Source organism: Erithacus rubecula (genome assembly GCF_903797595.1).
Source record: "Erithacus rubecula genome assembly, chromosome: 2".
In the NCBI taxonomy this organism is placed as follows: Eukaryota; Metazoa; Chordata; class Aves; order Passeriformes; family Muscicapidae; genus Erithacus; species Erithacus rubecula.
Genome location: NC_136685.1, coordinates 46623866 through 46647550, shown reverse-complemented (window position 1 = coordinate 46647550; position 23685 = coordinate 46623866). Strand labels below are relative to the sequence as shown.

At 40.4% G+C, this 23685-nt stretch overlaps 2 protein-coding genes and 1 pseudogene across 3 annotated transcripts; 1 reads left to right on the top strand and 2 right to left on the bottom strand.

The window, feature by feature from the left end:
* Positions 1–14980, top strand: TRAPPC3L (trafficking protein particle complex subunit 3L). The gene is made up of 5 exons (XM_079298818.1): positions 1–432; positions 1926–2023; positions 4357–4456; positions 12706–12891; positions 13846–14980. The coding sequence occupies exons 1-5, from the start codon at positions 100–102 to the stop codon at positions 13963–13965; spliced, it is 837 nt and encodes a 278-aa protein (XP_079154944.1). The 5' UTR covers positions 1–99; the 3' UTR covers positions 13966–14980.
* Positions 8049–12204, bottom strand: CALHM5 (calcium homeostasis modulator family member 5). Its single transcript, XM_079298817.1, has 2 exons — positions 11478–12204; positions 8049–9543 (listed from the first exon to the last, which is right to left on the bottom strand). Exons 1-2 carry the CDS (start codon positions 12015–12017, stop codon positions 9154–9156), a joined length of 930 nt encoding a protein of 309 aa, XP_079154943.1. The 5' UTR covers positions 12018–12204; the 3' UTR covers positions 8049–9153.
* Positions 14981–17287: 2307 nt separating the features above from the next.
* LOC306798719 (calcium homeostasis modulator protein 6 pseudogene) lies at positions 17288–21732 on the bottom strand (annotated as a pseudogene). The gene is made up of 3 exons: positions 21044–21732; positions 18729–18982; positions 17288–18293 (listed from the first exon to the last, which is right to left on the bottom strand). The product of its transcript is annotated as a calcium homeostasis modulator protein 6 pseudogene (transcript).
* Positions 21733–23685: the final 1953 nt, after the last annotated feature.

Sequence of the window (23685 nt, the reverse complement as noted above, 5' to 3'; positions counted from 1 at the left end):
GAAGTTTTTGTCAGCTGTCCAAACACCAAAGTCTGATACAAACAACAGAATAAATTTATTGTCCCTAAAAATGTAAGAACCTGTCCTGTTTGACTTCCCATGTTAGCCATGTATTTGATTACAAACCATTCCTATGGACAGAGTGATTATTTATGTTGTGGGCAGTGGCAGATCTGTTGCCAGTCAAATTCCTCCCAAAGAGCTCGGTGTGCGCAGAGAATAGGAGGGGCATCAGCAGCACTAGAGACTGCAGCAAACACATCTCATGCAAAAGACAGAAGAGCAGAGAGAAAAAAAGAGAAGAGAAAGAGGATTGAGAGAAAAGTATGCTTCTTGAGGAAGAAAAGATATAAACTGACAATCAAGTACATCAGGAGTTACACAAGCAACATGTCTCGGTCACCAGGAAGAAAGCAGGAGAACCACAAAATAGTAAGACATTTTTGTAATGTGTTATTTAAATTGTGCATGGAGTAAGAATAACCCATTATTTTATTGATGCATTGTATACTCGTGTTTTTGAACAATCTGAAAGTACCAAAAGGATGGGGATAAGACTGCTGGTCCAAGAGCAGAGCTGCAGACAGCATTTATGGCTGCTATTCCTAATGCTGGGATTCTGTACAGGCTTGGGAAAGAGGGGCACAAAGTTTCTGAAACTGCAATCTGTTCAGAAGCAGAAGTCGAACTGCTTCAAGTGTTTATGGTCTAAGATACAAATGCTGGATAAGTTTACGTACCTCTGTGGTTAGATAGTCATTCAATGAAACACAGAGAAAAGGAGATCTCTGTTCTATGCTTGAATGGTTTGATTCCACAGAAAACTTTCTTCAGAAGTTCAGAGCCTTAGGGCTTTCTGTATGGTGAATGCTGATTTTTGACAGGAACTGGGCAGTGGAAAAATTCCAGAAGGCTTTAAGACAATGCTGTATCAATTTCTGAAAAGAGGACAGAGGTCTCAACTGAAAAATAAATGGAATAGTGTAATATAATTATAGTTAATGTACCTAAGTTAGTGGTCAAAAAGTATTCCAATGGATTGCAAGTGTGGCTGATAAATTTGATTACACTGATATATTATGCTTAAGTTTCTCTGAGGTAATTTTCTTGTTGCAACAGAGACTTTTTGCTGAACAATAATAACAAAACAATACAGGACTTGTATGACATCCATTTACTCCATTGAAAACTTGTTACTGAGAATCTGGCCAAGAGCACAATATTATTTTAAACAGGAGTTATCACTAAAATGAGTTTGGAAAATGGTTCTGCTTAAGATTTTTAACAATTACTTGTTAAAACAGCAACACTGATTAAACTCCAAACTTCTGATGCAAAGAAAGCAGGAAGAAATCTTTCCACCAAGCTATTCTTACTATGCTAGTGTGATTTGTTCTATTGTTTTTATTGGTATTTACTATAATTTTTTCACAAAGCAGCTCTGGTCTGACACATGCCACAGGGCTGTAGCACTTGCTTTAACTAATTCCTGTCCAAGAAGTCTAGTAAGAGTCACCTGATCTCTCACTTAAAGGCCATCTGCCTGCTAAATACAGAGAGTTCTGCAGTGCATGGATGTGATCTGATAGGGCGGGGGGAGAAGGAATCTCTTCTCCAGATTGTTGCATAGCTGAAGACTCCACAATAGTGCTTGTGACAGGATCAGTGCACAGATATACCTTTGTATCTGAGTACACCAAGAAATGCTACTTCTGACAAACAAAATCCATTACAAACTCAAGTAAGGATCAATATAGATACTGTAATGCTTGAAATGTGAATTTCAGTGATTATTCATCTATGGACAAAAGTTTCTTTATTAATTTAAATGTCATTTTTGCTTGCACTTTGCTTGCAGCAGCTCAAAAACATGGAAAAGTTGGATTTTAGTTCACTTCATTTTCAATTTTCATATTTTCTAACAGAGCAGAGAACTTTTTGTACTCACATATGGGGCTTTGGTAGCCCAGCTGTGCAAGGACTATGAAAAAGATGAAGATGTCAATGCCTGTTTAGATAAAATGTAAGTACTGCTTTAAATGTTTGGTTTTATCCATAATGCTATTAGCTTACATATATATTACCTTTCAGCTTTTTGTTTGTTCTCTCACAAGTTCCAGCATTCTGTCTATGGTTACAGAGAACACAGGAAAAAGGGTCAATATTCTGTCAACAGAAAAAACACTAATTTGTGAATTAAGATCAACAATTAGCTTTTTAATTCTCTGAGGAAAAGTGTCAGGATTGTTTTCATAGCTTACCCTTGTTTCTTGCTAATCCTTTAGTTATTCTAATTAGTAATACAATCTTCTTCATTTCATATTCTATATTCCTTACTAAGTTAGGGGCAAATGAGCCTCTCACATTTAAAAAACCATACAGCAATGAGTGAGACAGCACAAAAGGTCACTGAAGATGGATTTTTACATGGATTGCCTTCTTGGAAAATGAAGATCCAGTGTTTACAAGCCCTGTCATCTTGCCTGAGATTCCTAGGCATTACCACCATAAAAATAACAATATAATGGAAAATCAGCAAGAAGCAACTTTTTAGCTGGTTAACAAGAACATAAAGTAAAGGTCATTGGCAGAATAGTAAGGGTTATATTTCTGGGCAAAGTGGACATGCAAAATGGATTTACAAAAATCACAATGGACAGAATACTCTGGCCACTTTACTACTAGCCTGAAAGTTTGCAAACTAGCTGCAGTCCAATAAATATCCATGAGAGTAAATTTTAAAAAAATCATTGTTTGAGAAAAAGCAAAGTAATTTATTCAGAAACTTAAAAGGGATGACATCCCTCAGATACTTTTTTATATTCATCTCTCATTCAGCTCTGGGGATAATCATATACTTTAGAAATGCACAGGTTTCTTCAATGAAATTACTAGAGAGCAGTTTTGGAAGATGCAGAGACAGATTTTGCTCCTTATGTTTTCATTATTACAATTGTTCCTGTAAAATCTTTTTGTTTTGAGGAATACTTGATAATATAATGACAGGTTTCATTAAAGTAGTATGTTCTTTACTTCTCTGATTATAAAACAGCCCAGCTTCACAAAGAAACCATCTCAGCAGAGAGCAGATAGGTGTTACAGGTGGAGACAGTATACTTATCTCTCTCTCTGTGTACATGTATAGTCTGTAGTGAGAGGGGTGTTTTTCACTGTGCAGTTGCCAAGTAGCAGCTTACCAGTCTGTTATTAATTTGACTTTGCAAATCTGAGGCATAGAAGTTGAAATGTGTCTAAGTAGTCTCATATGTCACTAATACATGCCTTGCTAAATGCTGATGACAAATTTACCAATGTTATTGATATTGATACGTAGGGAATAGATAAATATTTAATTGTTTCTAGACACATGACATACTGAAATTTTAATCTTCACGCTGCCTAACTCACTTTCTGGTCTTGTCATCAGCTCACTGTTTGTCTTCTAGCCAAAGATGTTGTACACAAATGAGTAAGAAACTCTACCCAGTTTGGACTCCTTCACTGAGAGTATAGGGCCTCCCACAAACAAGCAGACACTGCCAACATCCACATAACTGGGAATGAAAAATTTCCTAAAAACATTTCTGAGTTGAGAACCCATTCTTATATAACATTTGTGTCAATCTTTTTCCATTTTTCAGAAAATGTTTGGAGTCACAACAGTTTTACATACTAAGTTATTGACCTTTAATTAATGCGTCAGTTAGGAATGAGTATTTGTTTTATAAAAATCCCTTTTTATTTGCTTTTAAAAGAAACATTGTAGTATTTTAAACACAAAATGGAGGTGGTGGTGTACCAAAACTCTGCGTTTGTTGTGGTAAGCCTTATCTATCAGTAGCATGTGTTAACTAACAACTCCTGGAATTTTTTTTGTCAGCTATTTAGATGAAGGGAGATAATATGTTAGAAAAAAATGACAAACAGGTAATTGCGAAGGAAGAGTGAAAAATTAGGTGAAGAGGGAAGAGGAGAAAGTGAAAGAGATCAGATGTGAGGCATTTCCTATGGGTTCCCCTGGCACCTTAATGCTGCACTGAGGTTGCCCAGGATTTGGTGTCTATGTGTACAAACAACATACAGACAAACAGTGTAGGCAGTCCCTGTCATCCTTGCCAGGAGTACCAGGCTTGAGGAAGTATGATTCCTTAAATGACTACATGAACAGCAGTCACACTGTGATGCAAAATGTGGTAGAAAGAAGAATGTAGACCAGCAAAACGTGCTGCTCTTAAAGTCACTGAGTTAGGATCATGCAGCTATTTTGCTGAGGAAGTGCAAGAGACGCATTAGGGAGATGGCAGGTGAAAAGAAACTCCCCATTTAAAATGTTGCCTTTCCTTGTTTCCTCCTTAGGGGATACAGCATTGGCATAAGGCTCATTGATGACTTTTTGGCTCGTTCAGCTGTGAAAAAGTGCCGTAGTTACTCTGAAACTGCAGACGTGATTGCACAGGTAAATAAGATTTGCATTTTCTGAAGCATTATCAGGTTCAGTAGTCCTAGCTTAGAATTGTATATTCCCTTCCTTTTTTCTCTTCCTAGGAGTATAAGTCTTAACCATCTCATACAGATGTTGAACTTTGATATTTTTACTTCTGCCATTTGACTCTTCTCATCATCACCATAATTATCCTAGATATCTTTTTTCTGTAAAATGGTGATATTAAGAATATGCTGCAGGATTTTCCACAAGAAGAAAAATCTTAGTGTTAGTAAAGAAGAAAGGAAAATGAGAGGAATATTTTCCTGACTATCCACAAATCTAATCATAAAATCTAAAAGATAAAATCAGCGCACATACTTTCATCTACTTTGATGGAAATTTCCCTTTTATTGAGTAGCTGTTCACACTTCTGTCAGACAAGAAAGATGTACTAAATGTACTAGATGTTTCTAAAGAGGTACTTTTGCCCCCATGGGCAAGTTAGAATTCCTGTGAATTTCAAAGAGAAATTTAAATAAGAATGATATATAACAAAGTTCCTCACAGTGAGCAGCTGAACTGGGGTAAAGGATCCATTGGAAATGGTGAAGACAGCTGAATTAAACTGATGAGACAAGCAGCATTTCAATCACTGTTTTAAAATACACTGCCTCATTTAAAAAAAATGATACCAGGCTGCAAAGTCATATTTTTGCTAATGTTTACATTCTTCTTCAGGCAGTATATCAGTATTTTATTTTCACATATATGTCAGATACCTGGTTTTCTGGGTCTTATTCCTCATAGTTCCCTTCTTTATAAATGCATTATTACAGTAGAACCATCATTCTTAAGTACAGGGTGTTCAACAGCAAAGTATAGTGAGAAATTAACAATGGAAAAAGGCACTATTTCTCTCCAGCTTGAACTTCCAAAGAGACTTATTAAGAGAAGTAAAAAATTACTTGGAAATATTAGAACAAACATTAAAGCACACACTGTCCCTTTGAAAGACTATTTTTAGCAATCTAAAAGGAGTTCTGTAGTAGGAGTATAACTTTTCTGAGGCAAAATGTGATATGGACAGCATTTTCACATTTCTTTGGCAAAACAGTTTTTAAATAATCTTCAAGCATATTTGTCTGAGTCACATACCAACAAAACATGTCTTAAGTGGCCCAGTAAGTGACTGTAAATACTCTATTGAAGTTTTCAGTTCAGAATCATGAAGGTGTTTACATGATCTCCTTAACTCTTCAGCAGGAATGTTCCCAGCTAGGAGAAAGTTCTTAAATACTTAACTGCATTAAGTCTTCAGAGGTATAAATCTGTTTGAGGATGAGTAAAACCAGTTCAAAGTTAAAGTAATTAAAACAGTCAAGCAATTCAACTAGCTAAAGCCAAACCTCCTGTTAACATAGCTATTATGCTGCAGTTCTTTGGGAAACAAAGAAGTTTGTAAGATCAGGCTGTGGGTGTTCCCTGTGGAAATGGAAAGAGATGAAGCAAAAGAAAAAAAAAAAACCATAAAATGAGGACTACAAAGCCAGCTTCCCAGAATCAGAAATAAATACTGGAGGAAAGGTGCACCTAAACCAGTGACTGGGAGCTTAAAACTTCCACCACTGGTTCAGATTGCAAACTCTTTACTACTACCTTACACTGGTCTGGAGAAGGGCCAACAAATTTTGATGAGGAACCAAGGTGAGCCCTTCTACACTGAGTTTCCATGGTGTTCACTGATTCCTCGTGTTGGTTCTGTGACTTGGCATGGTTACAGTTGGGATTGAATTTAAAAAGAGATGAACATGTAGGTTTTCTGGCAATTTGGGGTAAGAAATGGAAACCAACTGAGGAATGATATTAAGAACAAAGCCCAGCTGAAGAAGTAATGTCCAGGACAGGATTCGGAATTTGGATCTGAGTATAGCTGAGGATTACTTTTGAAATGAGGTTGATATTTTTTCTCTATAATCCTGCAAAATCAAATTTCTAATTAATTTTCTCCCCAAAGGACCTTGATATAATTGATCTAATCAAATGAGTTGCAAAAAGCAGCTTCTGGTTTTAGGTCTAATGTTTAACCTGCCTTGTGTAGCACCAGGAGATGTTTGTGTGTGCCAGAGGTGGAAGCAGCCCGACCAGACTCACTGGTCCACAGCAAGCTGGTGCTGGCTCACAGGCTCCACTGCTGGATTAAACAGTGCTGTGCCTAAGGATAGATCTGTTCCTGAAAAGCAGTGGGTGCAGAAGTCCTTCCCCTTGTCATGGAAGGTGCTGCCACACACAAGGTCCCTGTATATTGACATATGGCCAGTTTGAAGGTCTGACAGAAACTGGCAGAATTTATGAAGCTGGTAAATGTTGGTTTTCAGACCTCAGCAGGGAGAGGGAAATGCATAAGTAGGTTGCTGTGCTAAGTAACAGAGTTTACTGTGGTAGACTGTAAACAGAACATTGAAGTGCTGCATTGTGGAGTGCAATGAAAAGTTCAGAAGAGAAGTTTGGAATGAGCAGCAGATGACAAGACCTTTAATATATCCTCCTGTTTCCAAATACTGAATGGAAAAATACTAAGAATGAAAAGTATGCTAGCAGAAATGTTTTGGCTGCCTTTCCCTTTTTAAGCAGACTAATTCTGGTCCTTCTTTAGTCTTGCGATTATGCTGTCTGAAATAGTGGTTTTAATTTTTTTTTTAACAGTCTGTACTTACTTACTTGGCATCATGACTTATGCATGAAAGGTTTGGTAGTGAAAAGTCACCAGAAGTATGTAGAGGAACTGATAAGTTAATGGCTTCCTAAATGTTTCAGTAATTCTAGACCATGTTTAAGCACCATCAAAATGTTAATGATTTTTATTCTTGCTGCTTGAGGGAGATGGAATGCTGGTTGAGTCTTTGAAAAAGGGCAGTGATACATTTATAATTCTGACTGCATAGATCTCATTTTCTCCTTAAGCAATATATAATGTCATAGAGTTGCAAGTAACATTTTTGAAAGTGAGATTTTGCTTTATATGGGCATCATTTTGATGGCAAGCCTGTGTACATGTTTAAACAGAGATTCTTTTTTCTTCCACTTCATAGATCTTTTTTCTTCCACTTCTTTGATCAGTTCATTAGCCTACTTGCTGTCATCCCCATTGCATCCCTACTTGCTTTGATTTTCTGAGGAAGGAAGTGGAGAGACAGTTTTGGAAAGGAAAGTTTGGCCCAGGCAGTGGGGCTGTCCTGTTAGAGGGTGTGTTGTCTCTCCTTGATTGCAGGGAGGAGGTGAAATGGGGCTGGACAGGAGATGTTGGGACAATTCTCACAAGGAAAGATAAAACAAATGGGAAGGGTCATGTAGCCTGGAAGTCGGTAGATGCTATACCAGGAGAAGATCCTTGGGTAGAAAATGGTTGGTGTATGTGCCAGGCACAGTGTCAGACATCTGCTGTTGTGACTTCCATTTTGACAGTGCTTCACGTGTGCTTTCAACTGCAGTAGGCTCATTTAAATATCTAACATGTTGTAATGCTGCTAAATGGGTCATCTGGGATGAAAGAACTTTAAAACATTGTCTCAAAAGTCACAAGTTCTTGAAAACATAAGGAGAAAATTCTAAGCAGAGAATTGAATTAGTTCTTGTGTTTTATTTCATGAAGAGTAATGGTCTGTATTTAGATGATTTTACTTGCTGAAGAAGCCCAATGAGTATGAGACAGCTGGGAAGAATGCCCTGGTTTCTTGAGAAGAGCACAGCAAAACTATGATTCTTTGCAGACTCAGAGGGACTGGCAATAAAATGCTGCACAAAAGCTGGCCCAGCCACCCCAGGGAAAGTAACTTTGTTGTCCTTTTATACAGCATTTGGTAATACTCTGAACACCTTGAGAGCCATGTGATGACTTCCAAGTGGGCGAGATAAAGCACAAGGCTCTGGGGTGAAATGCATTTTCAAAGGCACTGACTGTGCAGTTGCCTTACCTGCTGGCTCTTCTAGCTCTGGACACTAAGTTTTCCTGTAATATTCAAAAAAATGAAAGTCAGTCTTCTGCAAAAATTTTTTATTGTCTATAAAATCGGAGTTTCCTTCCAGACCCTCTGTTGCACCCTGGCTGCAGGCCCAGAAACAACAATATTACATAGCACTATGGGCTGCAAGCCAGTGCCTGAAACTCACTCAAAAGGAGAACTTTACATCCAAACAAAGAGAATGTCTAGATTGGGAACAGATAATAGGGAGATATTCTACAGAGGCAAAACATCCAAAGGCAGAGAAGCCTTGAGGGATCACTGGTGCCTCAAAACAAGGCTGAATCTGCAATTAGCCTGGAAAGGACCTGGACAGAAAACCTGTACTTTCTGTGGGCTGTCAGAAAGCCACACATATCTTGTTATTACACATTTTAAATGACTTTACTTGTTGGTAGTCTCTTGATTTACATAGGACAAGCACACTATAGCACATTTTACATAGCATATTATTAAAATAATTTTGCAGAAGCCATTATTAATTTCTTTGTGCTGTCAGCTCTTGATGGCGAGCCAGTGACATGAACCCTGGGTGCCGTTTTCACTTGTGTAGGGAAATAATTTCATTCCATCCTTATAGAGCAAGTATCTAACTGTGAGAAAGCATGATGAAGAAGAAAGAGACCATTGTGAAAAAATACAGAGTCAAAATCAGCTAGAAGTATGCCATATTAACAAGATATTAAAAAAGCTGAAAATATACTTGGTCTATGGTATTTCCCTTCTGTCCGCAAGGTCCAGCATTGTCTCTCTTTCCTCACTGATTCCTTTATGGCCTTCTTCAACTAGTCTGTGAATCGTGCTATAATGCTGTTTGCTGCTGCTGAAAGAATGGAGCTGGGAAGCATCTTCCCATGCCTGGAAGTCTGGCAGGGAAATGGGTTCTGGTTCCTTGTTTTCAAAAAAGCACTTCAGGTTTCGCTCGCTCAGCTTGGTAGCATAGAGCTGGAAAATCTGCTCCAGTTGCTCCTTCTCTGTCCCCTCGTACACTCTCCAGAACATCTGCTGGAGGTGGCTGACTTTTGACTGGCAGCTGGCACAGCAAGTGGTTAGCAGGGAGAGGAGAGCTGTGGTAACTATCACACACCAGCCTAAAATCTGGGAAGGCAAAAGAAATCAGTTTCAGGTTAAAAAGACCCAAGTGAAAATGCTACTTAAATCACGAATGTCTGACCAGCTGACCACACTTTGCATTGGGTGCTGGCACTGATTTTAATAGGACATCCACATGGGGACTGAAGAGTAAGTCCATTAGCACAGAGGCTCCTCAATAGTGCTCCTTTTGGTGTCTCTTTGGTAAAGGGTAAAGTGTTTTCTTACTCCTGAGAGCATTACATAAAACTACCCAACAAGAATTACTAGTTTTGAATCATGACGAACTACAAAAGGAAAAAGGGCAAGTAACTTTTATCCTGGATCAACCACCCTTTTAAACTGTGATCACTGTTAGATGTTTTGTTTTCTGACTTCTTTTTATTAGGAAAAACCTCCAACACAACAACTACATTAATTAACTAGCATCACTCAACTTCTTTTGTTCTGTAGCAGCTTCAGATTTTGAAAAAATTCTGTCAAGAACATTTTTTAAAAAGACCTACTTCCAGAATCACTTCCTCAGCAAGAGGAAAGCAGTGGTGTGAACACAATTTTTTCCTGCCTTGTGCCACTGGCCTAGCCAATAGTTTTACTCCTATACTCCACTGCAATGTGTGGGGAAAAAAAAAAAAGAAATGGTAATACATATATTCAAACAGTGGAAAAAGATCCAATGTGGGACCAATATACTACTTTATTTTGGAGAAGGAGAACTTTATCCTTTCTCATGTGAACTCTTGCACTGATGTTAAAAAAATAGCCACCAGTAAAATTCCATATTTAGCTGATGGAATATAGAAAGTTTCATCAGGGAAGCCTGTGAAACAGAGCAGCTTGACAAACAACTGCTCTTAGGAACTGGTATGGATGAGCAGATAGTGCTTTCCTTTATTTTTCCCAATCACTTTGTACTGACTAATGATTTTTATGGATATAAGAAAAATCACTTTCTTTAGCAATCTTTCACATTCTTGCAGCTTGGAAAATGCGCTTGTATATTCTGATGCTAAAACTGAATCCCTCGTCTTTCACTATTTCCTATACATACAACCTGAAGTCTTAAGCACTATTGGTTGTTGCCTTCTAAAACTATCAAATAAATTGCTTTGTCTGCAGCGCAGTCTTTTTCCTGTTTGCATGAGGACTTGAAAATAAAACCAGCTCTTGGAAAGGAAATTGTTCCAGATGGATAGAATTCCTGACAAAAACTTGCTGGCTCGACAGAGTGTTTTCCCTTTTCTGTAACATTTTTTTTGTTATTCTCTCCACCATTTTGATTTTTTGCATCTGAATTTATTTGCATTACAATGCAGAGAGCAAAGCTGTACTGCACAAAAATTGTAAAATGTAGTAACACCTCAGCTTTTCATCATCTGCTTTGTTTATTGTTTTTCATTTCCTCCAAGCAGCACAAAAACATGCTAACATTTGGCATCATGAAAATGAGGAACACAAATAGAAACACATTATGTAACCGGTCAAAAGGTATATCACAAATCTTATTTTCCAGTATTTTTCTGCTGTTAGTGACCTAAAGTTTCCTTGCAGTTATCACAACGATTTAAAATAGGAGAGTGTGGCATTAATTTTTTAATAGGACAGACCCCTTTAATGGGGTGACATCTGTTAATTCAGCCTCCTAAACAATCCAGCTGGGGTATGGAGGTTTTTTTTTCCTCCCTCTTCAGAGCAATCTCCATTCATGAAGAAAGCTTTTGGTTTTCTGATCTTATAGACCCTGCCACCAGTGAGGACCCCTAAGAAATATGGAACAGCTCAAACTGGACCAAAGATGGATTGTGTTTTGCAAGGCTGCCAAAACATTGTTCACATGAAGCCAACAGTTTTAACAGCACATCTGCCATCAGGATCTTCCACAGATAAATCACAGCAGCAGTAAAACCTGGATAAGGCTCTTTGTTTATAATTTTTCTTACCTGGGACTGTGCTTGAAGTGTTCTTTTCAGTTCATCACTCTCTGAAAAGGGCAGGGAGCTTTTGTCACAGGGTACCTTGTGTAGCTCTTCAAAGCACTTCTCCGCTTTTCTGTGACAAACTGCGTGTAAGTAGGCAGGATTTTCCAAGCCACTCATGGCACATTCGTAAAAAGTCCCGTTGAGCAAAGCCACGGAAAGCCACATCACTGGGGCTACCAGAGCGTTTAAAGTGATTTGTCCAAAGACGTAAAAGAAATGGCAGACGTTCCCTCTGGGGAATATTTTCCTGGGATTCACCCAGCAGCCTGTAAAGAGTTTCCAGGTTTTGCTGTTCAAAAAGTATCCAATAACTAGCAAAACCAGAGCTGGCGAGAAGAGGAACACCAAACCGTACCTGAAGTTTTCAGTGCTGCAGGGGCATCTGAAAGCAACAAGAGAAAACACACGTTCACCTCCCATTGTCAGCAGCGCCATGAAACTGTAACCTATGGCGGTTTTCCGGTTCATAAAGAACTTGAGGATCGTTTGGAAAGCATCCATGTCTGATACTCACGAAGGAGGTGCGCACCGAGCCGGTTTCTCCGGTGGCAGAGCTGCGCCGAGGAGGAGCAGCGCGGCCGCCCCCGCCCTGCCGAGATAAGGCGGCGGTGCCGGCGCTGGATGCGAGCGGCGCTCGCACGGGGATGGGGCGCGTTCACAGCAGCGCTCGGCAAAGCGAGCAGCGCTCTGTCTGGCCAAACACGTCCGCAGGCTTGAGTCCTGCTCTTGGTTGTTTTGCCAGTGGCTGCAGATGGAGATCAGAGTAAAAAACGCCCGCAACCCTCGGCCAGTTGCAGGAGATCTTGAGCTGCGGTTATAAAAGCTGCTGGTGAGGCAGTGAATGACCTAATATAGATGCTAATGGTCCCAAGGGAGCATGACAGGACTGAAAGCAGACCGAAAGCAGACGAGTATAACAGGAAAACCGTTTTGTGTGAGGTTGTAAATGTAGGAACATCAAAGAAGAGCAGCTCTCCTTTGTGTTTTCCTGGAGCATCACATAGCTCTAGATTTGCATTGCTGGCTCAAGCTGATCGCAGAAGAGATAAATGTACCCTGATTTTTAGTTTGTCTGGCCTTACTCCCTTTTTTTTCTTGGGGCAAAATTGGTCTGCAGGATGCTGCTTTCCATAGTTTCACTTCTGGCTTGCATGCAACACTTTTAAGCAGCAGTTTCATTCTTTTGCAGGTTGCTTTCAAGATGTACCTTGGGGTCACTCCTAGTGTGAGCTGCAGTAGTGCCACAGGGAATGAATTCTCCTTAATCCTGGATAAAAACCCACTCGTGGACTTTGTGGAGGAGCTGCCAGCAGAACGAGCATCACTTTGCTATTGTAACCTCCTCTGTGGGGTGATTCGAGGTGCCTTGGAAATGGTAAGGAAGTGCACATCTGTTTTCTCCATTCTTTGCTAATTCACAGAAGTACAGGAAAAAAAAATCACTTGTTCAGATAAAAATAGGATCGTGAGATAGAGAAGCACATGGATTAACTCACCCCCATGCTTTTCTGCCTGGCTGTTCAGGCTGTTCTGTGGCTGACTTGAATGCAAAAGCCAGGTGGGATCAGGAAGCCAGGTAACTCTTAAAGTGGAGGGACAGAAGGGCATGTTGGGTCCCTCCAGTGCTCCTGGAGCCTATCACACTTCCCTACACACCTGTAGCCAGTAATAGTCATCCCTGATTCTTTCAAGATAAATAATATTCTCAGGTTACCATGGTACCTGAAAGAGAGAACAAAATGTGGATGAATGTTAAAATGTTAAAACTTAAGCACCAGAAGTGTATCAGATGTCAATCCAAATTTTGTTTTAAAATTTAAGGTTTTTGCAGAGAAAAAATAAAAGGAATAATTTGAACATTTCTGACCTGTAGAACTTCTTCAGGGAGATTACTTTTGGACTGTTTTCTGTTTCTGTCAGTATCCAAATATTTCTAGAGACAAAAAACTTAACCCTACAGTGTTATGTATATACATCAGTCTCAGAATCTCAGTATCTGATACAAGACTAATTAACAAATTACTATATCATAAGTCTTAGTATATGACTAAGAAATTCTGTGGTCACAAAATAATCAAGTATGCAATTTAGGGTCTCAAAAGAAAGCAGAGCACTGGGAAGAAGGGTAATGTGCTATACAAATGCCAATGTTTATAAACATCCTTTGTGTTAGCTTAGTTGGGAAACAATCTAGGTATCCGTTTCCTATGAATCTTGAGAAAGGGGGTCCTCTTGTGGTAAGAGAGAGAAAAAAGATGTTCATTATACCAGAAGAGGGTGGAAAAGTGGGTATTTCTTTACTGAGCTGACCGGATCTGATTCTTTCTAGGTTCACTTAGCAGCAGAAGTTTCCTTCCTCCAGGACAGGCTGAAGGGCGATGCTGTGACAGAAATAGGAATTACATTTCTAAGGAAGCCGGAAGACAGAAAGCACAGAAGGAACAAATGAAGGAAATACTGGGAGAAACCCGTGCTGAGGGATGTTTTGTGCCTTTTGTTTCAGAAGAAGACGGGGTAAAAATGGCTCTGCTGTGTCAGATGCACCAGTCACCTGGTTGAACAGTGAAGAGAGCTGGGTAGCAAAGAGGAGGGGAGGGCAGAGGAGAGCAATGTTAATTGTCATGACACAGATATCAGTCAAAAAGATTGAAATTCTCTGCCCTTCCTTCTCACATATCCAGGCTCTTGAACTTAATGGAAGTTTTATCTCAATGTTTGGTGTGTATAATATTCATCTGTGTACCAGCTGTTTTCAGGTAAAGGTGATGACCTTCTCCTATTTTGTTAGTAAGTAATGTTTTAAAGCATGGCTGCTAGAGGTGCTTTATTTCCCTGGCTGTGTGTGGCTATCCATAAAGGATTCATCTGCTGTGATTGCTGTACGCAGTGTCTCACTCACAGGTGTATGTTTTGATGTGTAATGCTTTGCCATTCATTGCCTCCCACACTGGACATCCTGCTGTCTTTGAAATCAGAGAGGGATGTGTCTTCACTGACAGCAGGAGCTGGTGTTCTTTCCAGCTCTTCAGGCCCCACATGCAGTATTGCTGGCACTCCTGTTCAGTCCTGTGCACACACCAGGCTGTAGCACTTTGACAACTGCAGAGATGCTTGTGTCTCTCCAAGCTATGGGCCAAACTTGTGACCAAACTGAGCAAAGCATGATGTATTTAATGTGTAGCAATTGTGGATCTGTAGCTGCCTAAGGAAACTCGAATAAAAATTCTGAGATTGCCACACAGCTGGTTTGGTGATCGTGTTTTCTGCTCTTACCTGGCCTTCACCAGCTGTTGAACATCTTCCTCTTGGCAGTGGACTTGTTACCACAACATGACTGGGAAGCAGAGAAGGAGCAGCCTCAGAGAAACCCAGGTTATAGGAAATGTTTAAAGTTGTTTGGTGTAATGCAAGATGTCTGGGTAAGGGTTGGATGAAACCCCAGGTCCTAGCACAGCATTGCACTCTACAAAGCCAGCTTAGGTTCTTCTCACCAAAATGCTCATTTCAAACTGAAATACAGTGACTAAGTTCAGTGTAGCCCCAAGTTAATTCTGATTTTATCACTGTGCTCTGTACCTTCTTCTATGTTTCCTCAGTCTGTTTACATTTCATCATGCTAACTGGGGGCATCTCTTTACCTTGGGTTCACTCTCACCAGACCTGTACAGTCCTCATGATAAACTCTGTCCTTTGTTTGTCTTAAGAGTGAGGTACGGTGGTGACATATCATAATGGAGCTTTAAGTGAGCAGTTTTGTGGGCAACAAAAATGGAACTCTTTTTTATCCAGCCTTGGTCTCAGCCCAACTGCTGTTACCTACTACAAGTAAGAAGTGGCAACATGTACATGTAACAATATGTTATAACTAGTAACAAGTTTGTCTGCCATTTAAAAACTTATTATTATTATTATTATCATTACTATTATTATTATTATTAATAGTAGTAGTAGCATTTTCTTTTTTATTAGGGCTGGAAGGTGTTGTGGAATTTGTCCTATTTCACTGCCTGTGCAAGAGCCCTCAGTGGGGTTTTTCCAAGTTATGGCCAGCTGGTTGAGATGGACATGTGTCTGTCCAGTTGTTTATTGGCAATGGCCATTTTTACTATTTCCAGCAACACAAACCAAACATTCTCTTCTGAAATTGAATAACCTTGAATAACCTATACTGTCCTTGATTTCTTCCAGAATTACAGAACTACTAGGGTTGGAAGGGACCTCTGAAGGTCATCTAGTCCAACCCCTTCTGACAAAGCAGGGTCATGTGGGAGGATGGTTTGTAAGGATAGTGCAGAAGGCAATTTCCCCTGATGAATTAACAGCCATACTAATTACCAAAGACTGGAAAGAGCCTTGCCATCCAATGAGGATGGGTGTTAAAAAAGAGTGTTTTTACTGGAGTTGGAGTCTGCTACAGTTGGAATCTGTTGGCCATGCTGTGAAGAGGAAGGATCATGTGGTTGTGCAAAGGACAGACAAAGTAAGATGTGGTGAGAGGGACAGGCAGGTTTAGGCAGTTGTGTAAGGAATAGGATGGAGGTAGCTGTTCATACAGAAGGAAGAGAGGGAAGGAGTCAATGCTGTGTGGAGATGCCTGTGAGAAGCCCATAGAGAGAAGACATGAGGAGTTTTTGAGATAATAAGGGAGTGATGCTGGTATGAGCAGTGCCTCCACCTAGAGCAGGTGACACAGGAACACATCCAGGTGGTTCTGGATTGTCTATGGGGAGGGAGACTCCTTAACCTCCCTGGGCAGCCTGTGCCAGTGTTCTGGCACCCTCACTGTAAAGAAGTTCTTCTCAAGTTGAGCTGAAACTTTTTGTGCTTTACATTGTGGTGATTGCTCATCCTGTCGCTGAGCTCCACTGAAAAGCGTCTTGACACCCACCTCTTGCCACCCATCTTTGAGAGCTGCTAATGACATCCTCTCTCTTCTCTGGACTAAACAGACCCAGCTCCTGCAGACACTCCTCATAAGAGATGTTCCTGACCCAAATCACCTTTGTGACCCTTCTGCTGGGCCCTCTCCAGTAGCTCCTTGTCTTTCTTGTGCTGGGGAGCCCAGAACTGGACACAGCCCTTCAGATGTGACTGAATAGAGGGGGAGGATCACCTTCCTCAACCTGCTGGCCACACTCTTCCCAGTGCACCACAGGACACACTGGCCCTCTTGACTCCAAGAGCACTGCTGGCTCATAGTCAGCTTGTCATCCACAGAGGCACCCAGGGTCTTTTCTGCAGAGATGCTCTCCAACAGGTCAGTGCCCAGCCTGCACTGTTGCTCTGTATCATCAAGTTCCTTGGGAGAAAAAGAGCACTGAGCAAATCAGTGACTGTGATGAGTATTTTAAAATATTCTTTTCTACATGCGAGGTTACATCTTGTTTTGCTTTATGTGTTTTTTTTTTAGTTTATAGTGAGAAAGAAGCTTCCAAGGTCATTATACCCAGTTAGTTAAAATAGGCTCTTCCCTGCTTCCTTACTTGCAAAATGAATTTAACAAATAACTTCTTTTGATTCCTGTCTGTCTAATTAATTTCTGAGTTTATTGTCTAGAAAGAGAGAATTTCTTGGAGAAGTAAATGGACAGCCCAGACCAAACAATCTGACTTACATATCTGAAATACTCTCTTAAACAACAGCTTTTCAGAAGAAAAATGAACTTTATTATTCTTCATGCAAAACTTGTATCTTTACTTCTTATAGTATGATAAAAATATTACTACTGTGATAAGAATATTACTACCTGCTGATATGGATTGCAGAGTATTCCTAAATATATGAATGTGCTTTTAATGTTTGTTAATATATAAGCTTCACCTACATTGCCATGTTATGCATGAGCCTAGCCCCTCAAGCTGAATTTTTTAATCTACAGCTTGTTCTAAGCTTCACTGAAAGTTTCATTGTAAAGACAAAGCTAATAAACTACGCTGAATTTCTGATCAAATCTTCCATTCCTTTTTTTGTCTCATTGATACGATTTGGTATTGTCACTCCACCTGGCAAGTGCTTTTAAGGTTTCAGTAATAGCTTGACATAATATGTGCTGACATCTTTGTGGATGCTGATTATTTTACTTGTGACTCTTCTCAATGAACAACAACATAAGAAAACACCATTTAAATGTACTTAAGCAAAAGGATTAAAATGTATTTAAAAACAATTCTACTGAGGGTTACAGCTATCAGCTTTCAGTTTGCATAGATTTCTGTAAGAGCAGAGAATAAGACTCTTCTTATATCAGTAGAGTTAAAAGACTGCCAGCATTGGAAAGGATTTGTTTCATTAGAGCTCTGCCTGGGCTTCCTCCACAAGTGGTGAACAAGTGGAATCCTGACCTTCCTTGAATTTAGTGCTTTTCCCTCTGTTGGTGTTTGCATACTTGTGTAACATGCTGTAATACTGCTCTTGTGAATTAAAGGTATACAAGAATGAAATCTTCCTCCAGTCTTCTCTGCTGGGAGTATGAAATGGTGCTGGGTCAGTGTCTTCAAAAAAGCATTCAGTATTCCTTTCTGCTAGATTCTTTGCATGCTCTTTGGCTTTGGTCACAAAGAGTTCATGTTCTGTTTTTGAGTAAGTTTTCCAGAACTTGAGCTCAAGATAGCTGACTGTGGACCGGCAGTAGCTGTAACATGTTGAAATCAGTGCCAGAATCACGATGACAGCTACCAGGAGCCATCCAAACATCTTGAGGAAAAAAAAGGATATATAGGTTAATGATATTTTGGCATATATGGCAGTATAGAACATAACATTGAAAAAACATGAAAACTGTCAGCAAAGACACCCTGGAGTGCATATAACTGTTTGCTTGCTACCAAAACAGGGGATCCCATGCTTGGAATTCAGTCAGACATACAGAGCATCTGAACCACTTATCTGATCTTGTCAGATTGAGGATAAACACCAAAAAAAGAGAAGATGGACAGAAGTTAATTCCTGGGCTATATCCAGCTTTCTTAACTTCTAAGGCAAGACACTGACCATCAATTTCTGCAGCTGTTGATCACATTTATGGTTGTGTTGGTTTCATGTGCGAGGAGGAACAGGTGGATTCCCCTCAGGGAAAGCTCCACCAGGCCGGGGAACAGGAGGGGCTGTCCCCCCTCAGGGGGCTTCCTCTGTGAGCTGCTGACACCAGAGAGCTGATTTGGTGATGGACAGCTTGGGAAACCAGTGAAAAGTTATATCGCTTTCACAAATCACAGTGGATCCAGTTAAGTGCTCTCTTTCGGTTTCCGGCTCCCGGAAGGTGTACTGGCCTCTGGCCGGGGCACGGGCCCGGCCGGCTCCGGGCTCTGCGGGGGAACCCAGCCCGGCACCCCGGCCCCGGCTTGGTTGGGGTGAGGGGTCCCGGCCCCCCGACCGAATGGCTCCGGGTGACCCCCGGCTCCGCATGGCTCCGGCATTGGCCCCGCGGCAGAAGAGGCCTCCAGCTGCCCATATGGCTTCTTCACGACCTGGATACAATTTTAACTTCTTAATGCCTGCATAAGATTCTTGATCTCCTGAGCTCCTCTGAATGAGAAGAAATAATGCATGGAGACTACAGAGGTCAGCAGAATGAAGATAAAGTTCCTGATGGGAAGAGATTAAAAAGATGCCACTGTTAAGTAGCTGAAAACCTTTTTTGTGAGCTAAGGGGATTGTTTTGGGACTGGAATATGAACAGAGACATTTGATAAAGAAGATGATGAAGAGAATTTTCTCTTTCAGCAGCCTGCCTTTAAAAGTGGTACCCCATGTGTGCATCGTAACCCATAACACGGCTCTGGAAGGACTGTGGGAATGAGAGGAGAGTCATAATCTGCAATGTTTTCCCAGGCGGATATAGATTGTGAAGGTGAAGATACCACCTAAGTCATAACTAAAAAAGCAACTTTTCTCTCTTTAGTGAACTGATTATTTGGGTGGATAACTGACTGAAGTGTTTTCAGTATGATGTTGTTGAGGAATGTGGAATGAAGGGAGGAGGGAATAATCTAGGAATCTTATTCTGAATTCTTTTTGTGTTATTAATAAATTTCTTGTACCTTTTTAAGTTTTAAGCCTGCATTGTCTTTACTCCTAAATCCTATCTGTAAAACTAAATTAAATATATTAAAATTGGCAAAACCCAAGTCACACCGTGACAATGGTACAGAGGGTCTCTCTCTGCTTCTTGCTGCTAATCAGAGCTCCTGCTGGCTATGGAATACTGCTGCTCTCCCTGATGTCTGAACCTGCTAAACCAGCTGGTTTTTGCATGACACAGAGGAAAGGTTGTGTCTTGTATGTTTTGTAGGCAGGACACAGATTTGGCTATTGAATATGGGAATTCATTCTTGTTTTATACCTGATTCTAACATCCTTAGGCAAGTCTCAGTGGTCCCATCAAAACCAAATATCCTAGTAGGTGCTGGTTCCTCTTCTACCCAGGGGTAATGAGCTTGAAGCTCCAGCCAGAGATCCTACAACATGCTCTTTTACCTCAAGATAACTTTTTCTTCAAATGAAAATGTACTGAATAACAAAAAGGAGTTTGTGTTCTTTTTGGTTCTCAATTTTGTTGAAAGTAGGTTGGATATTCAAAACATAGGTCAGTAATAAATATGCACTCACACTTTTCTTATTTTTGACTGGATGTTTCTTTTAGATTCCACTGCAATTTCAGTAACAGTCTTCCTTGGTTTTGCTCCTTTCTTACCCTATCTAAAATCAGTGGTCTAGAATTTTCTCCTTTCCAGCCTTTTTCTTGGAGAAGCAGCATGCTAAGTATTAACAAACAAAAACACTTCTTTCTTTTAATAGGTAATTGTACTAAGCAGGAGCTTACAAAATCAAAGTAATTATAAACTATTATAAACTTAACTCCCTTAACCAACTCTTAATGTCTTCCTGAGAAAAAGTTGAAAACTTGATTTTTGTACTGGAGTTAAGACAAAGTCCACACAAATATCAAAACAAAGATGGAGTGCTGCCAGAGAACTAAACAAAAAAAACAGTCTACAGGTGTTACTCTTTTGATCATGCAGTTTGCCTTCAGGGCAAGGAACTAAAGTTTTCTAGAATACAAATGCAAAATTTTTAAGATGCTCAAACATTGAGATTTATAATCAAGCTGTTCTTATTTGTTTCTATTTCCTGATGTCTCCTTGCAACCACTCTGTTGCAAGAAGAGACATCAGCTTCCCTTTGTTAGTGCTCTCAGCTTTCCCCTCAACTAATGCCTATCTGCAGAAGTTTGAGGTATTCAGAGACATAAAATTGGAGAACTCACACAATGTAAAAGTTAATTGAGATGAAAACTTGCTGTGCGAGTCCCATTCTCTAGGCTGGTTCCCTGCCCATGAGGTTTTGTAAATGACAGTGCCAAACCATTACTATGCAAACATGTGAAATGAGAAAGTATCATAAAAATACACATTTTGTTTTTCTGTTACTACTTTTTTTTTTTTTTTGCTAGCTGCTTGCTTTTGGTCCATGGTATTATATAACGTAAGAGAGAAGGACTGTTTACAGTGACCATCAGGCACCACTACACATTGAGCAGCCAGGGCTGAAGCCCATAGTGTGGGGAGAAGAGCAGTGAGGCCTTACCTGGGACTGTGTCTGAAGGGTGAACCGTCCATTTGCTATCTCTCTTGATAATTCCTTATCACAGGGCATTTTGGGCAGCTTAGGTTTGCAGTCAGTTATATTCTCTGTACAGAAGTAGTACACTGCCAGGCTGCTCCCACTGGCCATGCACTCGTAGATGTCAGCTCCAAGCAGGGCCACTGCTATCCAGATCAACGGGGCCACCCAGACTTTGGCTGTCACCTGCAACAGCTGGCACACACAGGCACAGGCTCTCCCACAACTACATTGACAATGCTTCTCCTGAGAGCACTTGCCTGTCAACAGAAGCCACATGTTGGCATTCGCCATGAGGCCGAGCAGCAAGAGGATGAAGGCAGGTGCTAAGAGGAAGGAAAGACCATAGAGCAGGTTCTCAGAAGCAGAATTGCAGGGACACTGGAACACCACAGATGAGAAGATTTGCTCGACGCCAACAGTCACCAGGGACACGATGCTGTAACCCAGAAGGTTCCGGTGCTGGATGTAGAACTTTGCTGCCTTTTGAAGCACATTCATTTTTCTGCCTTTTCTTACTTTGAGAAGAGCAAAATTTCTGTCAGAAAAGGAAGAGAGATAAGTGTTCTGCAGCTCCCAGAGAGAAGCATAGAGAGGCTTACAGAGCTTTCAGTTTCTGATTGTGGTGATCAGCGAGGAGCGGAAATGGCCCCTCATGCAGGAAACTAACAATTACTTCACAGTCAAGCAGAGACCACACCAGAAAACCACTCCAGTTATCACCAGCAAAACAACAAAGATATTTTTTTCTAGAAAAGTAGTTTGTGTTTGTCCACATATGCATTGTAACTAGCAATGGCTTAAACCACATCATCTCTTCTTAGAGGTACCAGATTTAAAGTGCGGATAAAATGTGAGAAAACCACCCAGAACCATATACAGATTTTTATCCTGTCTTATTTTTAGCTGTACAACGTGGCTTGTTCTCTTATGGAAGAAAATTCACCTATAGTCATGTCAATTTTTCAAGGTATTTCTTAAAGTAGTTATGTTGGAACTTACTTAACTCTTACTTTTTTTACTTTAAGGTACATTACGTCAAGGATTTGTTTGTCTTTGCCAAGGAAAAGGGTAGATGGGCCTTGTTCTTTGTTTAATCTTAAAATCACTGAGGCTTTGAGTCTTGCTGGCCAAGGCCTGATAAGCTCCAAAATATAAAAAAAAAGGATGATTTGGAGGTCAAGGATTTGAAAATGTACAGCTCCCATTTCAGCTCTTTGAGCTGGTGAGAGGATGGCACAGAGGCTCCAGAGCAGACAGTGCTGGTTCAGGTGGCTGCTGGGCTCACAGCAGAGGTGCTGTGCTCAGTGCCAAGCTATTGCTGCAGAGGAAAATGTGCTGCTAAATGAAATGTGTGGCTTGGCCTGGAGGAACCCTCATTTTTAAGCAGCAGTATAGTACAATGATATAGCAACCAAACAAAGATATAAAACCAGGAAGAATTAATCAGACTGGAGGTTAGTCTCGCCACATCTCAGCTACAGCCAATAGCTGAGTTGGGAGCACAAGGATAGGGAAAGGAAATTTTGCAATGCTCTCACAGCCTGGGTTATTTCAAGGATTTCCTTTGTATCTAATATCTTTTGTTTTAATCTATGCAGACTTACTGACATCCAAAATATTGTATAGCAAGTGCACTTAACCTTCATTTGAACCTGACACTATCCCATTTGATTGCTCAAGATCTGGAAGGGAAAGAGATAAAAGATTGGATCCTTGGTGTCTCCATCAACTCGTGGTCCTGTATACCTTCACCTTAACCCTCTCTTTCCCAGGCTGGGGGAACCTTACTTTGCATACTTTCTTCATCATGTTGCCACCTGAGGTGTTGTCTAGGATACAGGTATCATTTTTCACATGAGAGGAAATAGGAAGTATACCAGATTTCCAGTGCATTGAAGGTGCAACTGCATCACAGTTTACTACAAAGGAATACTGACATTTGTTTTCTATTTCCTTGGAAAAATTTCTAGAATTGTTTTTTATCATTCATGAACTGATATTTTAGCCAGATATGCATTATAATAAAAAGCTTTTCAGCCCTTGAGAGATAACCTCAGCAAGATCCAAGTCTATCAGTGTATATATAAAGGAATATTTGGTATCACTTTGAACACCATTTCTTCTGTACTGAATGAGACATGTCATTTTGCTTGCTGGTCAGGCAGCCTGAGAAAGTATCTCTCCAGTTCTTTGAAGCAGCGGTTCATTTTTAAATATTGAGAATAACTTTGCTTTATTGGCAAGTATTGTTACCTTGATTTTTACTTAGAGGCAGCTAGAGACAGAGGTTAGCAAACCATGAAACCAGAATTCATCATACCCGAAAAAGCCTTAGCAGATGCTCCATTTGTGGAAGCATTTCAGGACAGGTTGGATGAAGTTTTAAGCAGCCTTGTCTCATGGAAATTGCCGCTGCCCATGGCACGGGGGCTGGAACTGGATGATATTTAAGGATCCTTCCAGCCCAAAATTTTTTGGTGGTTCCATGATTCTCTGTCAGCACAGCAGAAAAAAGAGATGCAACATGAAATTGCTGCAAGGACAC